We start from the raw sequence: 21,234 nt of genomic DNA, 5'->3' as shown, positions 1-21,234 counted from the left end.
TTGATCATTTTTAAACGTCCTATTTATATTTGTCTGGATTATCTACCTTTACAGAGTTAGTCTGATGTAATGCTTTTATTGTAACATTATACATCACCTATCACTGATTTAGTACATTATGTTAGTTTAACTAAGTGATGTCGTTCGCTACCGCAAACAAGGGGTCAGCAGTTGTAGTTATTTGCATTACGATTAGCAGGTTGCCGCAACCAACTCCGCGACAACTTTTCAAAACTGCGCTGGGCTGTGCAGGATCTGCACAGATTTCTGCTGGTGGAGTTGAGTGACGTCACGCAGCAGCCCTCAAAGAACGCGCATCTCTGCGATTTTGTCCAGAACTGTAGAAATATGCACGACATTAAAAACGCCATCACTGTACAACTTCAGGACGAGAAGCGTGGTGTATTGAGCTGCAAGGGACTTATATTGTGACGATACAATTTGGCGACTCTTTTCTCTGAAAATCTCTGTTGTCGGCAGTGAAAGTCGCTAGATTTGTCGATAGTTGCTTTGACAAGTTGTTTTGTCTCGCTAAAAAAAAAAAAAAGTCGCTGGATCTAGCGACAAAATCACTAAGTTGGCAACACTGCTCTAAATATGGCACTGCAGTTTGGATGCTGTATCTTGATACACCACATGACGGTGCTATTAAAGTTTCCTACGTGAAAACTAAAGCAAAAACAGACAGCAATAGTCATGCACTGTGTTTTTCCTATATTATCATCAATCAACTGTACAACTGTTACACACACAAACACACACATATATATATATATATATATATATATGCTAATGTTGAAACCAAATCTGTTGTATTCGTCTTGCTTAATGTATTAATGATCCATGCATGCTAGTTTTTGTAAGTCCCTGTTTTTAAAGAGTATAGTTTCAACATATTTTCAAATTGTATAGAATTAACATAACGCTAATACATCAGAAGTGTATTTGAAACAAACTGCTATAAAGTAAGGCATGCCAACTGACAGCGTTCTGTAACCTACCATAAATCTTTAACAATTGATATACAATAGGTTAACACGGGACCATATTAAGTTATTAAGTTGTGGTTATCGTTAATAACAACGGTTTTATTTCAGTGTCGTTGAAGTCAGTATGGCCAGTGTCTTTTTTTTTTTTTTTTCTTCTCAATGACGTAAATACCACGATGACGAGTAAGTGGTAGGTTGAAATGTTACACCAATCGGACGACGGCTTGTTGGACTGTAGTCATGTCAGATGCTGGGGAAGTAAAGCTGTTTTTAAGCAGGACAGTGGTAATTGTTGTTGATAAGTACATTTTAAAACTTTAAAATAAAATTTAAGAAAATGTAAGTTTCAAATTGAATGGAATTAGAAATAATTTCGATACCATTGGAATGAAACGGTGACGGTTTTAATCTAACTACTTAGAGAAAACACTGTACTTTGCTTGTTTGGAAGAGGCAATTCTCAGTATTGGTATGCTTTTAGTTACTTAAGTGCAATCGCACCTTCCCTCTGAAGTATAACTTATAAACAGTATTTCGTCTGTTTATGTGTAAAAATAAAACTCACCCAAGCTGGATAACAAAAAGCTGGATATTGGGTATAAATCGGGTTCGACAGGGGCCCTGACACCACAGAAGAAAATGAAGAAACGAAAGGAACTGGACGCATTGATAGGAATCGGCGGTGACAGTAAGAGGAAAAAAAACAAGAAAGGATCAGGACACAGATTGCTAAGAACAGAGCCCCCAGATTCCGACTCGGAGTCCAGTTCCGATGAGGGTGATGTATTTAACACCTTGGGAAGCTCTGGGTTCAAGTGCGTATATTGTTACAGCTATGCAGAACTACATTTTTGTTCATATTTCACAAGATATCTCATTGTAATCTCTGATGTAGCAAGACTATTCCATGGAAAGGTTCACCTTTAAGTCATTGGTATTACTCTAATGTGGCAAGCCTTGATTTGTGTGAAATACTTTTTAACCTAGTAGTAAACCACTCATTACAGCCATTTTAAGTAATAATAAAGACTTACAAAACAGCACAGTAGCAACGTTTACAGTGCTGGTATATAGCACAGTAAACACCGCATGTTTGAGTTTGACTGTTAAACCATAGCAACATATGTATTTTCTTAATACAGTACTTTTTGGACGAATAAAGTGTGATATTTCTTTTAACAGGGGAGACTACACACATTGCTGCAAAGTGTGCTATCCTTTGTGTGCATTCGTCATTCTTGTAGCATGTGTGGTAGCATGCTCTGGCTTGATATGGATGCAGATAGCCCTTAAAGAGGACCTTGATGCTATGAAGGAAACGATTCGAACAAGTAAGAATTGATCACGCAATTATTTTATTACTGGAGTTAAACATGATAATTTACAATATACTATACCTATAGGGGTTATAGCTAATTAAATAATTATATAAACAATGATGGAAATGATTCCAGGTTTTACTGCAAGTTCAGTTCGCCCAAGTGTATAGGTATCAATAACAGGTGTATCTTATTAAACGCATAGTAAAACCAGTAATGGGTCAAATGCAATGGGAGTCTTATTATCGATATTGTTGTGCACTTTTGAAATAAGTATAGGTAACAAAATTAGTAATAGTTAATAGTAGCCAACACTATGTTATATGACTACTTTATCTGAAGTGGGACAAAGTCCAAACTATCAGTGGCCACAGACATGTCACATACAGTACAGTGAAAAAGTATTTGACCCCTGTCAGATTTTCTGCATTTTTGCATATTTGTTACACTGAATGTCATCAGATCTTCAAGCAAAATCTAATATTAGATAAAAGGGAACCCAAGCGAACAAATAACACACAATTTTGATGCTTAATTTATTTATTAAAGAAAGTTATGCAATACCCAATGCCCTCATGTTAAAAAGAAATCACCCCCTTGCACTCAATAACTGGTTACGCCACCTTTAGCAGCAATAACTGCAGCCAAACACTTCCTGTAGTTATTGATCAGACTCTCACAGCGCTGTGGAGGAATTTTGGCCCACTCCTTCATGCAGAACTGCTTCAACTCAGTGACATTTGTGGGTTTTTGAGCATAAACTGCTCGTTTCAGGTCCTGCCACAACATCTCAATGGGGTTTAGGTCTGGACTTTGACTAGGCCATTCCAAAACTTTAAATTTCTTGTTCTTTAACCATTCTGATGTAGACTTGTTTGTGTGTTTCGGATCATTGTCTTGCTGCATGACCCAGCTGTGCTTCAGCTTCAGCTCATGGATGGATGGCCTGACATTCTCCTGCAGAATTCTCTGATACAGAGCAGAATTCATGGTTCCTTCAATGATGGCAAGTCGTCCAGGTCCTGATGCAGCAAAGCACCTGCAAATCATGACACTACCACCACCATGCTTGACCGCTGGTACGAGGTTCTTACTGTGGAATGCAGTGTTTGGTTTTTGCCAGACATGACGGGGCCCTTGTTGGCCCCGAAGTTCCTCTTTTGACTCATTTGTCCGTAGAACATTGTTCCAGAACTCTTGAGGATCATCCAGGTGTTTTTGGCAAACTTGAGACGAGCATTCGTGTTCTTCTTAGTGAGCAGTGGTTTCCGCCTTGCTACTTTGCCATGAATCCAATTTTTGCCCAGTGTCTTTCTGATGGTGGATTCATGAACACTGACCTTAGCCAAGGCGAGAGAGGCCTGCAGATCCCTGGTGGTGTTCTAGGGTTCTTTGTGACTTCCTGGATGATTTTACATCTTGCTTTTGGAGAGATTTTGGCAGGATGGCCACTCCTGGGAAGACTACTGTCCCAAACTTTCTCCATTTGGACAATATGGCTTTGATTGTGGTTTAGTGGCGCCCCAGAGCCTTACAAATGGCTTTGTAACCCTTCCAGACTGATAGGCATCAAAAACTTTTTTTTCCAGAGGTCTTCAGGGATTTCTTTTCATCGTGGCTTGATGTGCCTCTAGCACCTGTGTGCTGACAACTTCACTCTGATGGTAAGGGCCAAAGTTAGTCAGATTTATATTGGGCAGGGCTGGCCCAAATCAGGCCTGATTGTTAACCAAAGTATTCAAACAGCTGACCCTAATTATCCCTTTAATTGGGTTGCGTTAACTGGGGGTGCAATAACTTTTTCATACCTGAAGATTGCATGTTTGATTACCTTGCACACCAAACAAATGAAAGAAACACCAAACTTTGGTGTCATTTTTTGTCTGACTCCCTCTATATACTACTACAACCCACAAAAAGATCTGACCAAATTCAATGTGAAAAATGTCCAAAAATGCAGAAAATCAGACAGGGGGCAGATACTTTTTCACGGCACTGTATAGGCCTACTGTATTGTTAAATTGAAAAAACCATGTCAGTCTAGCTAATATTCTGAATACAGGAGGACTGGCACCCAATCTCTCCTTTTTGAGAAATCACTTTTGTAGTAATGTATTATTTATATGTGTCTGTGCCACAGAATCGTAACTTGGAAAATTTGAGACATTTTGATGTGCTCGGAAGACTACATGAGATCCCACGTTAACCAATTTCAATTAATTCCAAGTACTTATACAGCAGTTACTAAGGACAGGCATCATCATCAGCAGCAGCAGGTTCTGTTCCTGCTGTACCTTCCACACATAGCCACTGATAATAGAAGGAACTTAAGTATAGTAAAACAAACAACAACAAAAACCATTCTAAAGCCATTTGAGCTTCCGTTTGTACACTAAATATCTGAACGTGTGAACCATTCACTGACATTTGGGATTTTTTAAAATTTATCATGTACTCTGTTCCGCAAGATTTTTTCACTCAAAAATTGGTGACATGCCAGCTACTCTTATTATCTGAAATAATGTGGATAGTGGCAGCTTTTATTTGCTAGCAGTGAATACATTTTTTGCTTACACACTTAAGTAGGCCTAAGCCTTTTTATAGTTTGTGTTTTTGACCCATCACAGTTTGTTGTCTTGAAACTCAAACTCAAACTCAATTATTATAAGGTGACACTGGTTTTATGTTGGGAAATATTTTTAAGAAAAATAAAAAACTAAAATATCTTGCTTGCATAAGTATTCAACCCCCACACATTAATATTTGGTAGAGCCACCTTTAGCTGCAATAACAGCTTTAAGTCTTTAAGTCAGCTTTGCGCACAGTGTCAGAGTGATTTTGGCCCATTCGTCTTGGCAGATTTGCTCCAGGTTGTTTAGGTTGGTTGGACGACGCTTGAGGACCGCAATTTCCAGATAGTGCCACAGATTCTCAATGGGATTGAGATCAGGACTGACTGGTCCACTGTAGGACATTCACCTTTTTGTTCTTGAGCCACTCCAATGTTGCTTTGGCCTTGTGTTTGGGATCATTGTCCTGCTGAAAGGTGAATTTCCTCCCAAGCTTCAGTTTTTTAGCAGACTGAAGCAGATTCTCTTGCAGTATTTTCCTGTATTTTGCTCCATCCATTCTTCCTTCAATTGTAACAAGATGCCCAGTCCCTGCTGATGAGAAGCATCCCCACAGCATGATGCTGCCACCACCATACTTCACTGTAGGGATGGTATGTCTTGAGGCATGGGCAGTGTTAGGTTTGCGCCACACATAGCGCTTTGAGTTTTGGCCAAAAAGCTCTATCTTGGTCTCATCTGAGCACAAAACCTTTTCCCACTTCGCAGCTGGGTCACTCTCATGCTTTCTGGCAAACTCCAGATGTGCTTTCAGATGGTACTTTTTGAGTAACGGCTTCTTTCTTGCCACCCTCCATACAGGCCAGTGTTATGCAGAGCTCTTGATATGGTTGACTGGTGCACCATTACTCCACTCCCAGCCACTGAACTCTGTAGCTCCTTCAAAGTGATTGTTGGCCTCTCTGTGGCTTCTCTCACAAGTCTCATTCTTGTTTGAGCGCTGAGTTTTGAGGGACGGCCTTTTCTTGGCAGTGCCTGGGTGGTGCGATGCAGCTTCCACTTCCTGATTATTGATCCAACTGTGCTCACTGGGATATCCAAACACTTGGATATTATTTTGTACCCTTTCCCTAATCTATGCATTTGTATTACTTTATCTCTAACTTCTGTAGAATGCTCTTTGGTCTTCATTTTCCTTCAGATTCACAGCCTTACCAATGATCCTTCAACAGTGGGGTTTTTATCCAGAAAATGTGACAGCAACTTTAATGGTTCACAGGTGTAGGCCAATGGTAAGGTAATTGTGTCCTCGTTAGGGCAATTTCTTTCATCAGTGCAAACTGGGAGCTTCCACAGCACAGGGGTTGAATAATTATGCAAGCAAGATATTTCAGTTTTTTATTTCTTAAAAATATTTCCCAACATAAAACCAATGTCACCTTACAATAATTGAGTTTGAGTTTCAGTGTTTAAAAATAAAATATCAAACAGAACGAAATTTCAGCGTACCATTTGTAATTCAGTAATATGAGAGAATTGGTCAGGGGTCTGAATACTTTTGCAAGGCACGGTATTTTTGTAAAATGAACAAAATAATTCAAGTAAGTGTTATGGCATTGTTTAATGCAAAACAGGGTATGCACATGTAAGCTCATGGAATAAACAAAAACCTGTTTAAATCAGGGTGTAATTTTATTTATTTATTTATTTGCATTTACTGAAAATGGTATACTTTACTATATTTATGTTTTTTTTTTCAGTGGAGTCCAGCCAAAAGATATCATTACATGAGATTTCAAAGCTCAGTGAGGATCTGCTTGAAAAGCAGAAGCTACTTGAAAATATGGAAAGTGGAAGCAAAGGTCTTAATAAAATTTGGACAAATATTACAGAAATAAAAGAACAGGTAAACAAGCTTTAAATACTGTCCTTATACTCATTATGTAAAGGTCACAAGGGTTATTTAACAAATTACCATTTAACGCCTCTGTGGTATTTTAGTTAAGCCACAGTCTTCCTAGAAGGCCACAATTGCAGTCATGTTCCACAGTGAGTTTTAAAACTCAGGTCTTGAGCACATCCTTAGTGCTCTGAGAACTTGGAACATAAATGTAAGCATCCTGAGAGATGCAGCAATTGATGGCTTTTACTCATCTTCCTGCTATGGGACTTTACAAAAAAAAAAAAAAAAAAAAATATAATATATATATATATATATATATTATATATATATATTATTATATATATATATAAAAAAAATATTTGCATTGTTTTTTCTGGTAATAAAGAGCCATTATTAACTTCCACAGATTTTATAAACTAGGGTGAAAAGGGAAGATTTTATCTTTTGCCTTGCAGGTTCAAACATACATAACCCTCAAATAAGTTTTAGGACACCCTTGTATAAGGTTGTATAATCATATAAATTTTACATTTACATCAATTAGCCACATGACCTGCTGCTCAATAATATGCATACAAAGTCTCAATAACCATTTTCTCTCAATATCTCCTAACACTAAATCAATGTTAATAATATTATAATATGTAGGAAAAGTTCATCTACCACTGCAGGAGCTTGTAACACAGGCACCATTTTTTGTATTGAACATTTTATTTCGATAGTGCAGTTCTGGATGTTCATTTATAATTTCGTGTTATTTTTTCACACTGGACACTGAAATTTCTTACCTGCAGAGAGTATGTAAAGCCCTTTATTTTAGTGGACTGAAAATGTAATGTGTTTATATATACTTTTAAATGTAGCAACTTTTATTTTGGCGGTTTTCACCTCATCACTGGGCACTGGTGCTTTAAAGTTAAATGTTTGCTTTGTGAAAATAATTTTTGAAATGACAAAACAGTGGACATACTGCAACAGCTTTGAGTTGTATTTGTTATTAAATATGTTAACTGCACTTGATTCTTTATCGTAACTGTGCTCTGCTCTACATTTTAATTTTAAGCATGCTTAATTGTAAATCTAACCTATCTACCTAATGTTAAAAATACTCCCTCTGCATAATGTCTGATTTCTCCCCTGACTGAGTCAACCCCCACCACATACTTTTGCCTTAACGACAACTTTACGCACCCTGGACGTTGACCCCGGTAGTATTCTAACACCAAGCTGGATTTCTCTTTTCTTAAGAGTTTTCTTACGGAACCTATTTTAATACCCGTATTGCTTTTTCTATTTTAGATTACCTTAATTGATTCTGCTGTCAGTCACCTGAAAGCAAATATAAAATCAGCTTCTGACTTGATAAATCTACCAACCACGGTGGAGGAACTTCAGAAAGTAGGTGCAGTATGTTGCAGTACAAAATGTACCTTTTAGCTTATTTGTGACTCATAGCCAGCTGTGCAGAATACACTTCAGCAGGGCACTGCAGCTGCTGACAAGTGTATAAATATTAGGACTATAAAACTTAACCACTATCTTCAGTTATGTGTCAAAAGGTGAATGTGTCATCCATTTCCCTTTGTCTTTCCCAGATGCAGTAAAACTGCATCAAGCAGTGTGATTTAAATGTGATATCAAATTGGACCATGGAGAGTTATATAACATGTTTTTAAGTAACATTGCTTTTATTGAACAAAACCCCTTTGGCATAAAACATTTATTCCAGGCATGCAAAATTCTTTTGAAGGTGTGTCAGAAGTCAAAAACATACTCTGGAATTTCTAAATATAAAAAAAAAAAGTTGGACTGAGTTGCAATTCCCAATATATAGCATATGGTAGGTGAATATATATATTGGGGAAAGCAAAGTATGGTTATTTGTAATTTCATAAATACTTGTTCGTTCTTTTCAGAGTGTCGCCACTATTGGGAGCATATTAACAAGTGTTCAGCACGATGTGGAAACTATGCAAACTTCTTTGAACAGGAAAATCGTTGACTCAATTCGGAAAAATGAGGTAAGTTAATGTTTTACATGAAATAGTGAAATTCAGTTCTATACTGATGGTTCAATCTTGGATTATCCCCTAGCAGGAATACATGAGTCGTGGCCTCTATGTTCACCTTCAGTTTGTTTAATTGAATATATAGAATGTATACAGTCTTTACTGCTGGGAAATCACTTATTTATGAAGTGTTTTTAACAGAGAAAAAGAGACCTTACCAAATATTATTTGTTAAACATTTTGTTAATAAATCCAGTTGTATTTTGCACATTTTGCAGTAAGTTACGGACTACCTACTATCGATTTAAAAAAAAAAAAAAAAAAAAAAAAAACAACACACAATGTACCAAAATAAATAATACCAGTTTATTCACACAGTCACGTATGGAAGAATTTGTCAGAATGGCAACCCTCAATATAAAGGCACATTACCTGGGTTTGGATAAAAGCCAAGATAATGTCTTTTCAGTAACAGCCATTTTTCAGCAGACAAAAAACAACAGTCTAAAAAATACAGGTCAGCGTCCTATGTAGCACTTTCGGCTTTATCAGAAATCGCAGCACGCCCTCTGGATGAATGAAGTTCTCGCTAATTGTCACTAATCTAACACACCTTGCATCGTGTACCTTTTTGGCAAAAAATATCCAAAACTTCCAGGTAGTGGTGAGGAGGGGTTCCCCAACTGGTACCGGGGTCAGCAGACTTACAGTCAGCGCCACTCACCCCCTATCAAGTTCTTCTTTTTTTCTTGAACATTCCAAGCTTTGTTTTTTTAGAGAAGTACGAGTTGGGAACGATGAACTTAAGTGGCTAGGGGACTCGACAAGGCCTATAGAAGGGTCGTCTTACCTTTCAAATAATAAAAATACTCACCACTACCCCCTCTCCTCTTACCTGGTCCCCAGCAGACTAACAGTCACCACACATCCCCTTATCTTGCCCTATGAAATAGAAAACAAATCCATTTGTCACTGTCCCCCACTTTGTATGTGTAAAAAACCTTAAATATAAATAGCTCTCCTATCTTACCAGGGCCCAACCTGGTAAGATAGATGGGGAGGTCACCACGCCACCCTCCCTATTTACTGCTATAAGTTGGAGTTATTTACTTCTTAGTAACCTATATGTTTTCAATGTGTCCGTGTTAATCTTGTGACAAGTCTGGACTAAACAAAAATGTTTACTGTTATGTGTGTATCTTTCATACATGTGACTTATGAAGTGACAATAATTCAGATTAGTTACGATTTACTGGAAATATTTTGGTAGCACTAATGTATATACTTAAGCACCAAGTTTAAAGCACCTTAAGCAGCTGCTTTATAAAAAAAAAATGAATGCAACTTTACTGGTGAAACTGCAGTCAAGCATATAAAAAAAAAAAAAAAAAAAAAGTATATAAACTTTTTATGTCCTGATAATTGTCTTCTTTGCATTGCAATAGAATGAAAAACAAGATCAAACAAATAAAGAATTAGATCAGTCATCTGCATCCTCAGCAATACCGGCATCCAGCAATTGTACATCATGTGTCATTTTCAAACAGGTACAGTAGATCTTAATTACAGTTGGCTCCATGAAGTCTGTTTAAACTGGAAATTCGAAACGAAATGAATGACGTGTTCTCAAGAGTAGAAGCTCTTTCAGAATATATTCAGCATGGTGTATTTTGCAAGGCTTTATAAAAACATTTTAGAGAATATGTAAATGATAAAGTGACCTAAGGATTTTAGATATTAGCTTCATACTTGGTACACAGCTATATTCTGTGATTACCACAGTCAAGTATGATCATGGGTATTGTACTAGAAAAATGTTTCTTTCCTTTAACCCAGTGGTGTAGTACTCACAAGTCCATTCCAGTCCCAGTCAGACTGCATTAGACAAAAAAAGAGCTTTAAACATTAACCCTTTACTGTCCTGTGTGTGTTCCCATACCTATTTAATACCTATTTTGTCATGTCAGATGTCAAATATATTGGACACTTGACGGCAAAGAGTTAACTTTAATTTACTTCAGCGTGCATGTTGTTTGAAAAATCACCCTATTTTTCGTATTAAAGGATTAGTTTATACAAAACATTGTCTTGACTATCTAACACCATTTGAATAATCCTATTTGTTTCCTTTCTTCTACAGGATATTCTTCATCTACATGATGCTATTAATGAGTTGAATGCCTTGCATGTGATTTACCAAACAAAGAATGATCGAAAGATTAGTGACATAAATTCAACAGTACACAACATCACTCCGAGAATCTTTTCATTAGAAAATTATGTTTTCGTCTCTAACATTAGCAGACCACCAAAGCATAACGTGAGTATGGCATATTTTACGTTATCCTTTTTGCTAAAGATGTGACTGTGAAACATATGATTTTCATAAACTAGTAATTATAAAACCATTTTTAGATTTCCTTTGGCAGATCTTTTCGTTTGACACAGGACTTCTTTCCCATCCTTGCATTTCATTAGCAAGTCGTCTTTCTGTTTTTTCTTTCCTTGTCAATAACACTTTGGTAAACTTTATATCAGTCTTCAAGAATATCTTGAAATTAGTACAGCATGTTTGAAAAAACGTTTTTTTTTTTTTTTTGTTTTGGTTAGAGCTATGCGTTAAACATATTTATTTTTTTACTGTGTCCACCTGAAACTTGTTTTGTCACAGTGTAAAGCTAGGGCCAGAAGTTTTGCATCACTAGAATTTTAGGATTGAGACATTAATTAAATAATAATAAATAAACTATATGAACATAATTTAGATCTTTTATTTAAAATAAACAACAAAATCATATCTCAAGTCTACTAAAAACCAAAATAGTATAGTATTTCATGTTTTTGAAATGTCGTTTATTTGTTACATATGGAAAACTACAAAGTGATATGTAGTTCAATATGTTAAATTAACATTATTCAGCAGGTTTCATTTGACTTTATGAAGCAAAAGTAGTTCACTATAAGGTGATGCCAAACTTTTGACCACAGCTGTAAATACTCCTTCATGCTCACTTTTTACAATTATTGTATTTTTATTTAGGACTCTGAAAACAGTGATCACCAGGTCGCTGAACTGAGAGAGAAACTTCTGCTAATAAATGCCTTGACAAGTAAACCAGACAGGAAACAACTCCATGAGGATTCTGTGCATGGTTACCCAGAAAGTGAGCACCTTTCTCAAGAGAATGGTAAAAAAACAGAAAGCGAAAAGATCCCCATCATTTCTGAACACAGACAAAAAACCAACAGTGAAGACTTCCCTAAGAATCCGGATAATGGGAAACTGGAAAGAGACACAGTCAAGAATTCTGGTAATGGTGAAATAACCGAAAGTGAAGTCCTCCCAGCAAGCTCTGATTCCGCTAAACAGGAGAATGAAGACACTCCTAAGAATTCAGATAATTCCAAAGACCTACCTCGGGATAATAATAAAAGACCAGAGAACATGAACAATGAAAACCTCCCAAAGAATTTTGATCACAGTAAACAAGAGAGTGAAGATCTTGCTGCAAATTTTGATAATGGTAAAAACTAAAATACATTTTTAAATACTCGATTAAAACCAAAAATACTACAGATCGGGTAGATCAACTTTAAGAAAAGGTAAAACATAAAAGATCTTGAGACAAAGCTTAATGCTTACTGTGTACTTCATTTTGCAAATTAATTTCGCACAGTCAATTTTGGTATTTTCATTTGCATGTCCTCTGTCCTTAATTGAATGCTAACAACATTAATTTTGCTCCATGCTGCTTCTACTTTAAGGGAAAACATCTTTAGCAAATGTTTGGCCTAAGGGTTAAATACCCCACCCCCCACCACACAGTTTACATGCCGAAACCTAAAGGTGATGCAGCATTGATTTCACTCTGATTTGCAAATCTGTGATGGGCCTATCCCATATGGTGTTATTGCTGAGCAGTCCACAAGATGGCAACATAGTAATGGAATATTTAATCTAAGAAAGATTGATTTAATACTGATTTCCATTTAACACAACCTTTTGCTTTCTGACCTCTTCAAAGGTATCCTTGTCTCATTTTCTTAGGGGAGTGGATTGATATGATTTTTTTATTTTTTTTTAAACAGATGGGCTTCGTTTATATTCAACATCAAAACCAACTAGATTTCCAAGGTACATATCACATGCTGCCTCACGACAGAGTTTAAAAGGTAAGAATTTACCTCTCTCTCTCTCTCTATATATATATATATATATATATATATATATATATATATATATATGAAACAAAAACACATTGGAAATGTGAAAAAACGGCAAGTTATCAAAAGTGCCCAGCCATTTAAAGTGTGGCTATCAAAAACACAAGCCTAGTTTCTGGAAACCATTGGGACAACCTTGCCCAACACAAAGCAAATAGGCACAAGTGTAAAACCGATGCGGGCCAAGGTTGCCACAATTGTTTCTTCTAACTTGTATCAAAAACACAAGCAAAGTTTGAAGAAACAATTGGGGCAACTTTGGCCTCCATCGGTTTTATAGTTATGCCTATTTGCTTTGTGCTGGGCAAGGGAGCCAACTCCAGCTCTGCGATATAGCCACATCCGTAGTATAACGTGTGTGTGTGTGTGTGTGTGTGTGTGTGTGTTTAAATTCTTAAAAATGGATTGAGTAGTCAGAGACCACTTCAAATCCTAGCTGATAAGCAGTCTGGGTATTTCCGGTGCCTTTACAGGTTTAACAGCATTAATACTTCAATACAGTAATACAAATATGGTTATTATATATTTAGCCTTCAGGCTATGCATGCATAAAGAGATCACTAAAGAGATAATATAGAATATTTTATATATATATATATATATATATATATATATATATATATATATATATATATATATATATATATATATATATATATATATATATATATATCAACTCACTATTAAGACTAAAACATAATTTCTATACCTTGTAGCAATTCATCAATATAAAAGAGATTAAATTCAAATATTATGCTTACCTTCCAGTATATGGAAGAATAGTGTAGGAGATATTGACAAATAAGAATTGTCTTCAAAAGATACAAACTTCTAGATTCGACCAAACAGCAGTCAGTTTTTCAGAGATCTTCAGAGCATGGACCACACAACCACTAAACTGTATTAAAAACAAGTTTACACTTTATTTGTCCAATATTCCAACCTCCATAGTTCCTATTTATTATTGCAGTAAAACCTTTATATAAACTAAACATTTATATTCTTTAATTTAATGGATATTGTAATGTCTAAAAGATTTTTTGTTTAGTTGGAGAAAGAAAATTAACTAATTCTTAAATTGATTAAATTAATTGCTCGCTCCTGCTTTTACAGTCTATTTTTATTACAGTAGAGCGTTAACAAGCAAAAACACTTGTTAATTTAAATATTATGTTTCTTATTAGATCAAAATACTTAACCTATTTCTCTTCAGAGAATTTTGTCACGCTATTATTAGATCATAGTACTTTTTTTTTTTTTTTTTTTATTTATTTAAAAAACCGCTATGCTTAGTAACAACACATTCAAATAAAACCAAATAGGTCTTTTTAGTTTCAAATATCGTTCTGTCTAAAAAGGGTTACCCTTTTGTTTTTGCTAATTTGCAATACCTAGCCTTAGATCCCCCAGATGCTATACAATGTAAACATTGTGTACATATACACTACGGGTCAAAAGTTTTAAAACACCTCCATTTTTCCAGTTTTTATTGACATTTACGCAGTTTAATCTCTCAATGTACTCTGAAATTAAAGCATAGAACAAATAAACAATTGGAGATAAAAAAGAAGTCATGGAATCATTTTGTTTAACAAAATTTAATCTAAATTTTTGATTCAAAGTAGCCACCTTTTGCAGATATAACAGCCAAACACACTCGTGACATTCTTTCTACAATGAAAATCAAATATTGTTCGGAAAGTTCTTCCCAACACTGTTGCAGAAGTTCCCTCAAATGCGTTGCACTTGTAGGCTGCTTTGCTTTCACCCGTCTGTCCCGTTCATCCCAAACCAGCTCGATGGGGTTTAAGTCTGGAGACTGTGCTGACCATTCCATGATTTGAAGCCTACTGTCTTGTTCTTTTCTTCTAAGGTAGTGCTGACATAGCCTGGAGGTATGTTTTAGGTCATTATCTTGCTGTAGCATGAACCCCTGACCAACTAGGCATATATCGGAGGGTATTGCATGGTGCTGCAAAATGCTGTGGTAGCCGTTTTGGTTCAGGGTGCCACTCACTCTGTGCAAGTCGCAGACTCTGAATCCAGCAAAAGAGCCCCAGACCATCACGCTTCCTCCTCCATGTTTGACAGTTGGTGTCACACAGAGGAGCCATCCTTTCGCCTACTCGACAGCGTACAAAAACCCTGCGTGATGAACCAAAGATTTCAAATTTTGATTCATCGGTCCATAAGACCACCTTCCAGTCATCAGTAGTCCACTGGCGGTGCTTCGTGGCCCAGACAAGCCTCTTTTTCTTATTTTGCCATCTTAGCAATGGCTTTCTTACTGCCACTCGACCTGTCAAACCTGCAGCTCGAAGTCTTCTCTTCACAGTTGAAACTGAGACTTGCTTACTTCGACCAGTGTTAAGCTGTGCTTGAAGCTGTTGTCCTGTGAGCCGCCTATCACGCAAGCTGTTGACTCGCAGAAACTTGTCTTCTGATTCTGTTGTGGCTTTGGGTCTGCCAGACCTCTTCCTGTCACAGTTTCCTCCAGTTTCCAAGTGCTTTTTGATGGTGTAGGAAACTGTACTCACTGACCCCTTGGCTTTCTTTGCAATTTCTCTAAAGGTTAGACCTATACTTTTAAGGGTTATAATGGTCTGTCTGTTTTCCTTTGTTAATTGCCCTTTTCTCGCCATTATGATAGCAATATGCTACTTCCTGCAGTACAATACTGTCCAAATAATGCTTGAGGGTGTAGTAACACAGTTTGTTCCAACACTGCTTTTATACAGACAGAGTTTGTAAGCAATCAGCAAAAGTTGGGACACCTGTAGGAATTGTTAGCATCAACTTTCAAGGCTTAATTTACTCACATTGCTGCAGAACAGCTGTAAGTTGTTAACCCATTACTTGTTCCCTGAAAGGCCTTTTTGTATAACTCTGAAACGTACATTATTTTTCAGTTTTTGGTAACCTAAACTTTTTTTTTTTTAACTTCTGGCAGTTTACCGCTTACCTTTGTACCATTTCAGGTTATTGACTGGGCTGCTTAAATTTCAATAAAAACTGGAAAAATGGGAGTGTTCTAAAACTTTTGAACAGTAGTGTAGCTACACAATCCTTAAAGGAAATTGATCACTTTACTGTGTAAGGATGTTGTCACTACACTACACACCGTTGGTTTCATAAAGACATTCTGTTTGGAGACACGCCTCTTTTTAAATCTTGCAAGTAACAGTGCAGAATTAGGAAAGAAACAATTGAGTGGATTAATTATGCGTTTATATTGAAAAGGGCACTATTTAAATTACAATCGGGTAATACATAGCAGTGAACCTGTTTTAGAGCAACGAGTCAATTAGCACGCCTTTGTCAGTGTTTCATATTTTATCCTGGTTATTATTATAATGCCAGTTAAACACTAAACTTAATTTGTGGAGTACTGTACATAGGATTACTCTCACATGACATTGCTGGACTGTTACTAAATGGTTTTATATTTTGTTAGTGTTATTATAAATGCCAGCAATAAGCTGCACCGGTATTTTCAAAACATCTTCGTTTGTAGACTGAACTACTGTGTTTGTGAAAGACTGTAAATATGATTCTCACAACTGTACTGGACATCTGTTTTTCTGAACTGTTGTAATGTAATTCTTAGGTTTTTCTGCTTATTTTAATGCCAGCAATGAGCCAAGTAATGTCTATAAACATTGTGACCGGTTTGAAGTGTCTTCAGGTGTTTTACTTTCTATTACAGCAACTGTATTTACAGTATAATCGTAAATCTCGAAAAACTACTCACTTCTAAATCTTTTGTAGTCATTTTTGTATTGCTTTAGTATAAATGCATGTTAATTTGGATTCATATGTTGTTTTTTACTGACTTTATGTGAACAAAAAGACACATTTGCCCGTTTTCCCATTGGAAATAGTGATATTTTTAAATATCACTGTCCTGGTCACAAAAGCAAAGTTTGTGGGGAATAATAGCCATTTTCCATACTTTTGAGGCATAAGCAATTAGGAAATAACACTTACTACCCAGGAACAAAAAAAAAAAAAAAAAAAAAAATTGTTACACAGTGTAATAATAATAATAATGGCTATCGTTTCTGAACTCAATGTGTCTGAAAACCCCCAGGTGAACTTTTCTAGGAAAACCTGAGGCGGTCAGGCAGCAGCTGGTTGATAGGGCATGGAATGACCCAAAAGGAAGTTGCTTTTGCTTATAAACTGTAGATGGCCTCCATTCTAAAATAATAATTGATTACATTACTATATATATTTAACCAAAGCACATGGGGGGGGGGGGGCAATGGGGGGGGGGGGGGGAATATATTACACAGTGCCTTGCAAAAGTATTCAGACCCCTGACCAATTCTTTCATATTACTGAATTACAAATGATACATTGAAGTTTTGTTCTCTTCGATATTTTATTTTAAAACACTTAAACTCAAAATCAATTATTGTAAGGTGACATTGGTTTTATGTTGGGAAATATTTTTAAGAAAAATAAAAAACTGAAATATCTTGCTTGCATAAGTATTCAACCCCCACACATTAATATTTGGTGGAGCCACCTTTCGCTGCAATAACAGCTTTAAGTCTTTTGGGGTAAATATGTACCAGCTTTGCACACAGTGTCGGGGTGATTTTGGCCCATTCTTCTTGGCAGATTTGCTCCAGGTTGTTCAGGTTGGTTGGACGACTCTTGTGGACCGCAATTTTCAAACAGTGCCACAGATTCTCAATGGGATTGAGATCAGGACTTTGACTAGGCCACTGTAGGACTTTCACCTTTTTGTTCTTGAGCCACTCCAATGTTGCTTTGGCCTTGTGCTTGGGATCATTGTCCTGCTGAAAGGTGAATTTCCTCCCAAGCTTCAGTTTTTTAGCGGACTGAAGCAGATTCTCTTGCAGTATTTTCCTGTATTTTGCTCCATCCATTCTTCCTTCGAATGTTACAAGATGCCCAGTCCCTGCTGATGAGAAGCATCCCCACAGCATGATGCTGCCACCACCATACTTCACTGTAGGGATGGTGTGTCTTGAGGCATGGGCAGTGTTAGGTTTGCACCACACATAGTGCTTTGAGTTTTGGCCAAAAAGCTCTATCTTGGTCTCATCTGACCACAAAACCTTTTCCCACATCGCAGCTGGGTCACTCTCATGCTTTCTGGCAAACTCCAGACGTGCTTTCAGATGGTACTTTTTGAGTAACGGCTTCTTTCTTGCCACCCTCCCATACAGGCCAGTGTTATGCAGAGCTCTTGATATGGTTGACTGGTGCACCATTACTCCACTCCCAGCCACTGAACTCTGTAGCTCCTTCAAAGTGATTGTTGGCCTCTCTGTGGCTTCTCTCACAAGTCTCATTCTTGTTTGAGCGCTGAGTTTTGAGGGATGGCCTTTTCTTGGCAGTGCCTGGGTGGTGTGATGCAGCTTCCACTTCCTGATTATTGATCCAACTGTGCTCACTGGGATATCCAAACACTTGGATATTATTTTGTACCCTTTCCCTAATCTATGCATTTGTATTACTTTATCTCTAACTTCTGTAGAATGCTCTTTGGTCTTCATTTTCCTTCAGATTCACAGCCTTACCAATGATCCTTCAACAGTGGGGTTTTTATCCAGAAAATGTGACAGCAACTTTAATGGTTCACAGGTGGAGGCCAATGGTAAGGTAATTGTGTCCTCGTTAGGGCAATTTCTTTCATCGGTGCAAACTGGGAGTTTCCACAGCACAGGGGTTGAATACTTATGCAAGCAAGATATTTCAGTTTTTTATTTTTCTTAAAAATATTTCCCAACATAAAACCAATGTCACCTTACAATAATTGATTCTGAGTTTCAGTGTTTAAAAATAAAATATCAAACAGAACGAAATTTCAATGTACCATTTGTTATTCGGTAATATGAGAGAATTGGTCAGGGGTCTGAATACTTTTGCAAGGCACTGTGTGTGTGTGTGTGTGTGTATATATATATATATATATATATATATATATATATATATATATATATATATATATATATATATATATATATATATATATATATATATAATTTTTTTTTTTTTTTAAATAGCAGAATACCTGTAATACAAGAAAATAATACTGCCTTTTTTTCTGCTATATATATATATTATATGTCTATTTTTAATTTCCATGCAGAACTGGAGGATTAGTTCCAGATGTCAGGTGAAGGCCCTCAAGGACAGCTGTCATATGATGCTCTGAAGAAACTTTGAATTGTTAACACCGGAGGTGAAAGAGCTTCAATATTTAGGGATATAAGGTACATAGCAGGAAATTAAGCATTACTGTAATAATTCTGGAGCTTTTGGAAACGTAAGACATTGTGAATGTTGCACTTTAAATTTGTAATTAACCTGTCCACAATGTAATGCGTGTGCTCTCCTGCAGGGACTGTATTTGTCATTTTAAAACTATTTGGAGATCTCTGACAGCTGTAAAGTTCATTCGGTGTGTTCCATAGATTAAATTAATGTATATGCCTAAGAAACAAACTAATATATAAAGCAATCCATTATTTAAAGGACTTGCAGTTTCTAAATCTTACATTTTAACATGAAACCAATAAGTAGATTGATAAAAACAGTTTTACAATTACTATTCGGCCCATAATTTAAAAAATAAGGGGAGGGGTGCAGCCACTGCATTTGCAGTTAAATTCCACAGCTTCACCTAATGACATAGTACCATGTTACATCCTGAAACCTAAAGGGAAATGTGGCAATTTTGAAATTGCTTTATTCCTTATCATAGATTAAATGCCTTACATTTATGCTGAACATCTATTTTAGTTTTGCAGATATTTTCCTTAACCTGAGGCATCTCATCAATCTCCTCTGTAGTGGAGGGATCTGTGGTAATTTGTTCTTTTTTTAAAAAAAAAACAATTAGAAAATAAAGAAACACTTCAGTAACCTCAGAAACCAAGTGATGTTCTGTAAGCATTTTAACAAAACACATTGGTGTTGAAGTAAAACAAACCTGAAAATCCCTTCCCCATAGTTTAATAATGTAGGGTTCTGTGTTACACCCATGATAGCTGATTCTCTGTTGTCTTCAATTATATAAATACCAAGTTTACAATTGGCATGTTCTCTTCTTATTTATTAATTTGGTAAGTAAAGCTTTTGTACATTATTGCTGTATTCAAGGGAAAGACCTTGGTTGTGGAATCTACTTTTTACGCATGTCAGTGGCTTGAGGTACAAGGGCTATAAATTAAAGCATACTAGGTAAAATATGTATTTTAACAGTTAAATAGTAATTTAGCAATACAAGTTGGACATGCTCTGTACATAAGAAAACTTTAACCTATGATTTAACAGGGTGTAAATGGACAGGCTGATTTTGTATGTAAAAAAACAAAACAGTTCTCACAAGATACAGATTCTGGGTGTGCAATGTAAATGGTAGTTAGAAATGCACTGTGCACTAAGCACTGTCCCGAGTATTTGAGAATGTGCTTTGTTCTTGGGAACAATGTGTTTAAGCAATATAGCCTTTAATACAGTCTATTGTGTAAATAATTTTAAACCTGCTTTCTGTATTATTCTTAAATCTATTTTGAGATGTTCTGTATAAAATATTTCCAGCACTGTATATTAAGGGGAAAAAACTTTATGAACATGTGTTATGCATGTTTCACATCATGTAACATGATTAAACATCTAATTTATCATAAAAAAAGACTTTAAAATTGTCGTTATTTACAGATAAAACAAGTTTACATAAACTCTATTACACCATAACCCTTTTTTTTTTTTTGTACATTTTTTGAAGAGCATAACATTTTATGTGCATATGCAGAATATTCATTGACGTTTTATGTTAGAAATATTTAGTAACAGTTGGATCATGTTACCTCAATTGTAACAGTTTGGATCATGTTTTAAAATACTTTCCTGCAACTTATGCAGACACAGCTTATTTATCTACACATTTCTTTATAATGTTGGCCACTTGAGGGCACTCGAAGCATTTTTTGCTAAATATGTTGAATCACTCAATGAATTAATCTTTAACTGCATGTTATTTGAAATTGATTTAAAATAAGTTACTTAATATTGTGAAACCTTATCTACTAGCAGTGTAGAGATGTTATTTAAACATAGATTTCTATTTAGAGAATGAGAATTGTAAAGTCCCTGTACAATGTTTGATAGTTAGATGGTTGACTTAATGTAACAATCGTCCCATATTTTTTTTGTAAAAAATAATATGACGTTTTTTAT

The 21,234-nt window shown here is 36.0% G+C and overlaps 1 protein-coding gene across 3 annotated transcripts; it reads left to right on the top strand.

The window, feature by feature from the left end:
* The first annotated feature begins 1,225 nt into the window (after window positions 1-1,225).
* Window positions 1,226-20,689, top strand: LOC121327134 (EF-hand calcium-binding domain-containing protein 14-like). 3 transcript variants are annotated; one of them, XM_041270949.1, is made up of 10 exons: window positions 1,226-1,804; window positions 2,172-2,320; window positions 6,639-6,784; window positions 8,081-8,179; window positions 8,698-8,802; window positions 10,236-10,337; window positions 10,931-11,110; window positions 11,831-12,101; window positions 12,880-12,963; window positions 19,142-20,689. In XM_041270949.1, the coding sequence occupies exons 1-10, from the start codon at window positions 1,629-1,631 to the stop codon at window positions 19,153-19,155; spliced, it is 1,326 nt and encodes a 441-aa protein (XP_041126883.1). In that variant the 5' UTR covers window positions 1,226-1,628; the 3' UTR covers window positions 19,156-20,689. The 3 variants fall into 3 exon arrangements, 2 of the variants coding, with proteins under 2 accessions (XP_041126883.1, XP_041126882.1); XM_041270948.1 differs by having other exon boundaries at window positions 1,228-1,804; window positions 11,831-12,314; XR_005951530.1 differs by lacking the exon at window positions 19,142-20,689 and having other exon boundaries at window positions 1,227-1,804; window positions 11,831-12,393; window positions 12,880-12,961.
* Window positions 20,690-21,234: the final 545 nt, after the last annotated feature.

This window comes from Polyodon spathula, chromosome 14 (assembly GCF_017654505.1).
Source record: "Polyodon spathula isolate WHYD16114869_AA chromosome 14, ASM1765450v1, whole genome shotgun sequence".
NCBI classification, from domain to species: domain Eukaryota; kingdom Metazoa; phylum Chordata; class Actinopteri; order Acipenseriformes; family Polyodontidae; genus Polyodon; species Polyodon spathula.
The sequence above is the reverse complement of the archived record's forward strand: the minus strand, read 5'-3'. Positions and strand labels throughout refer to the sequence as shown.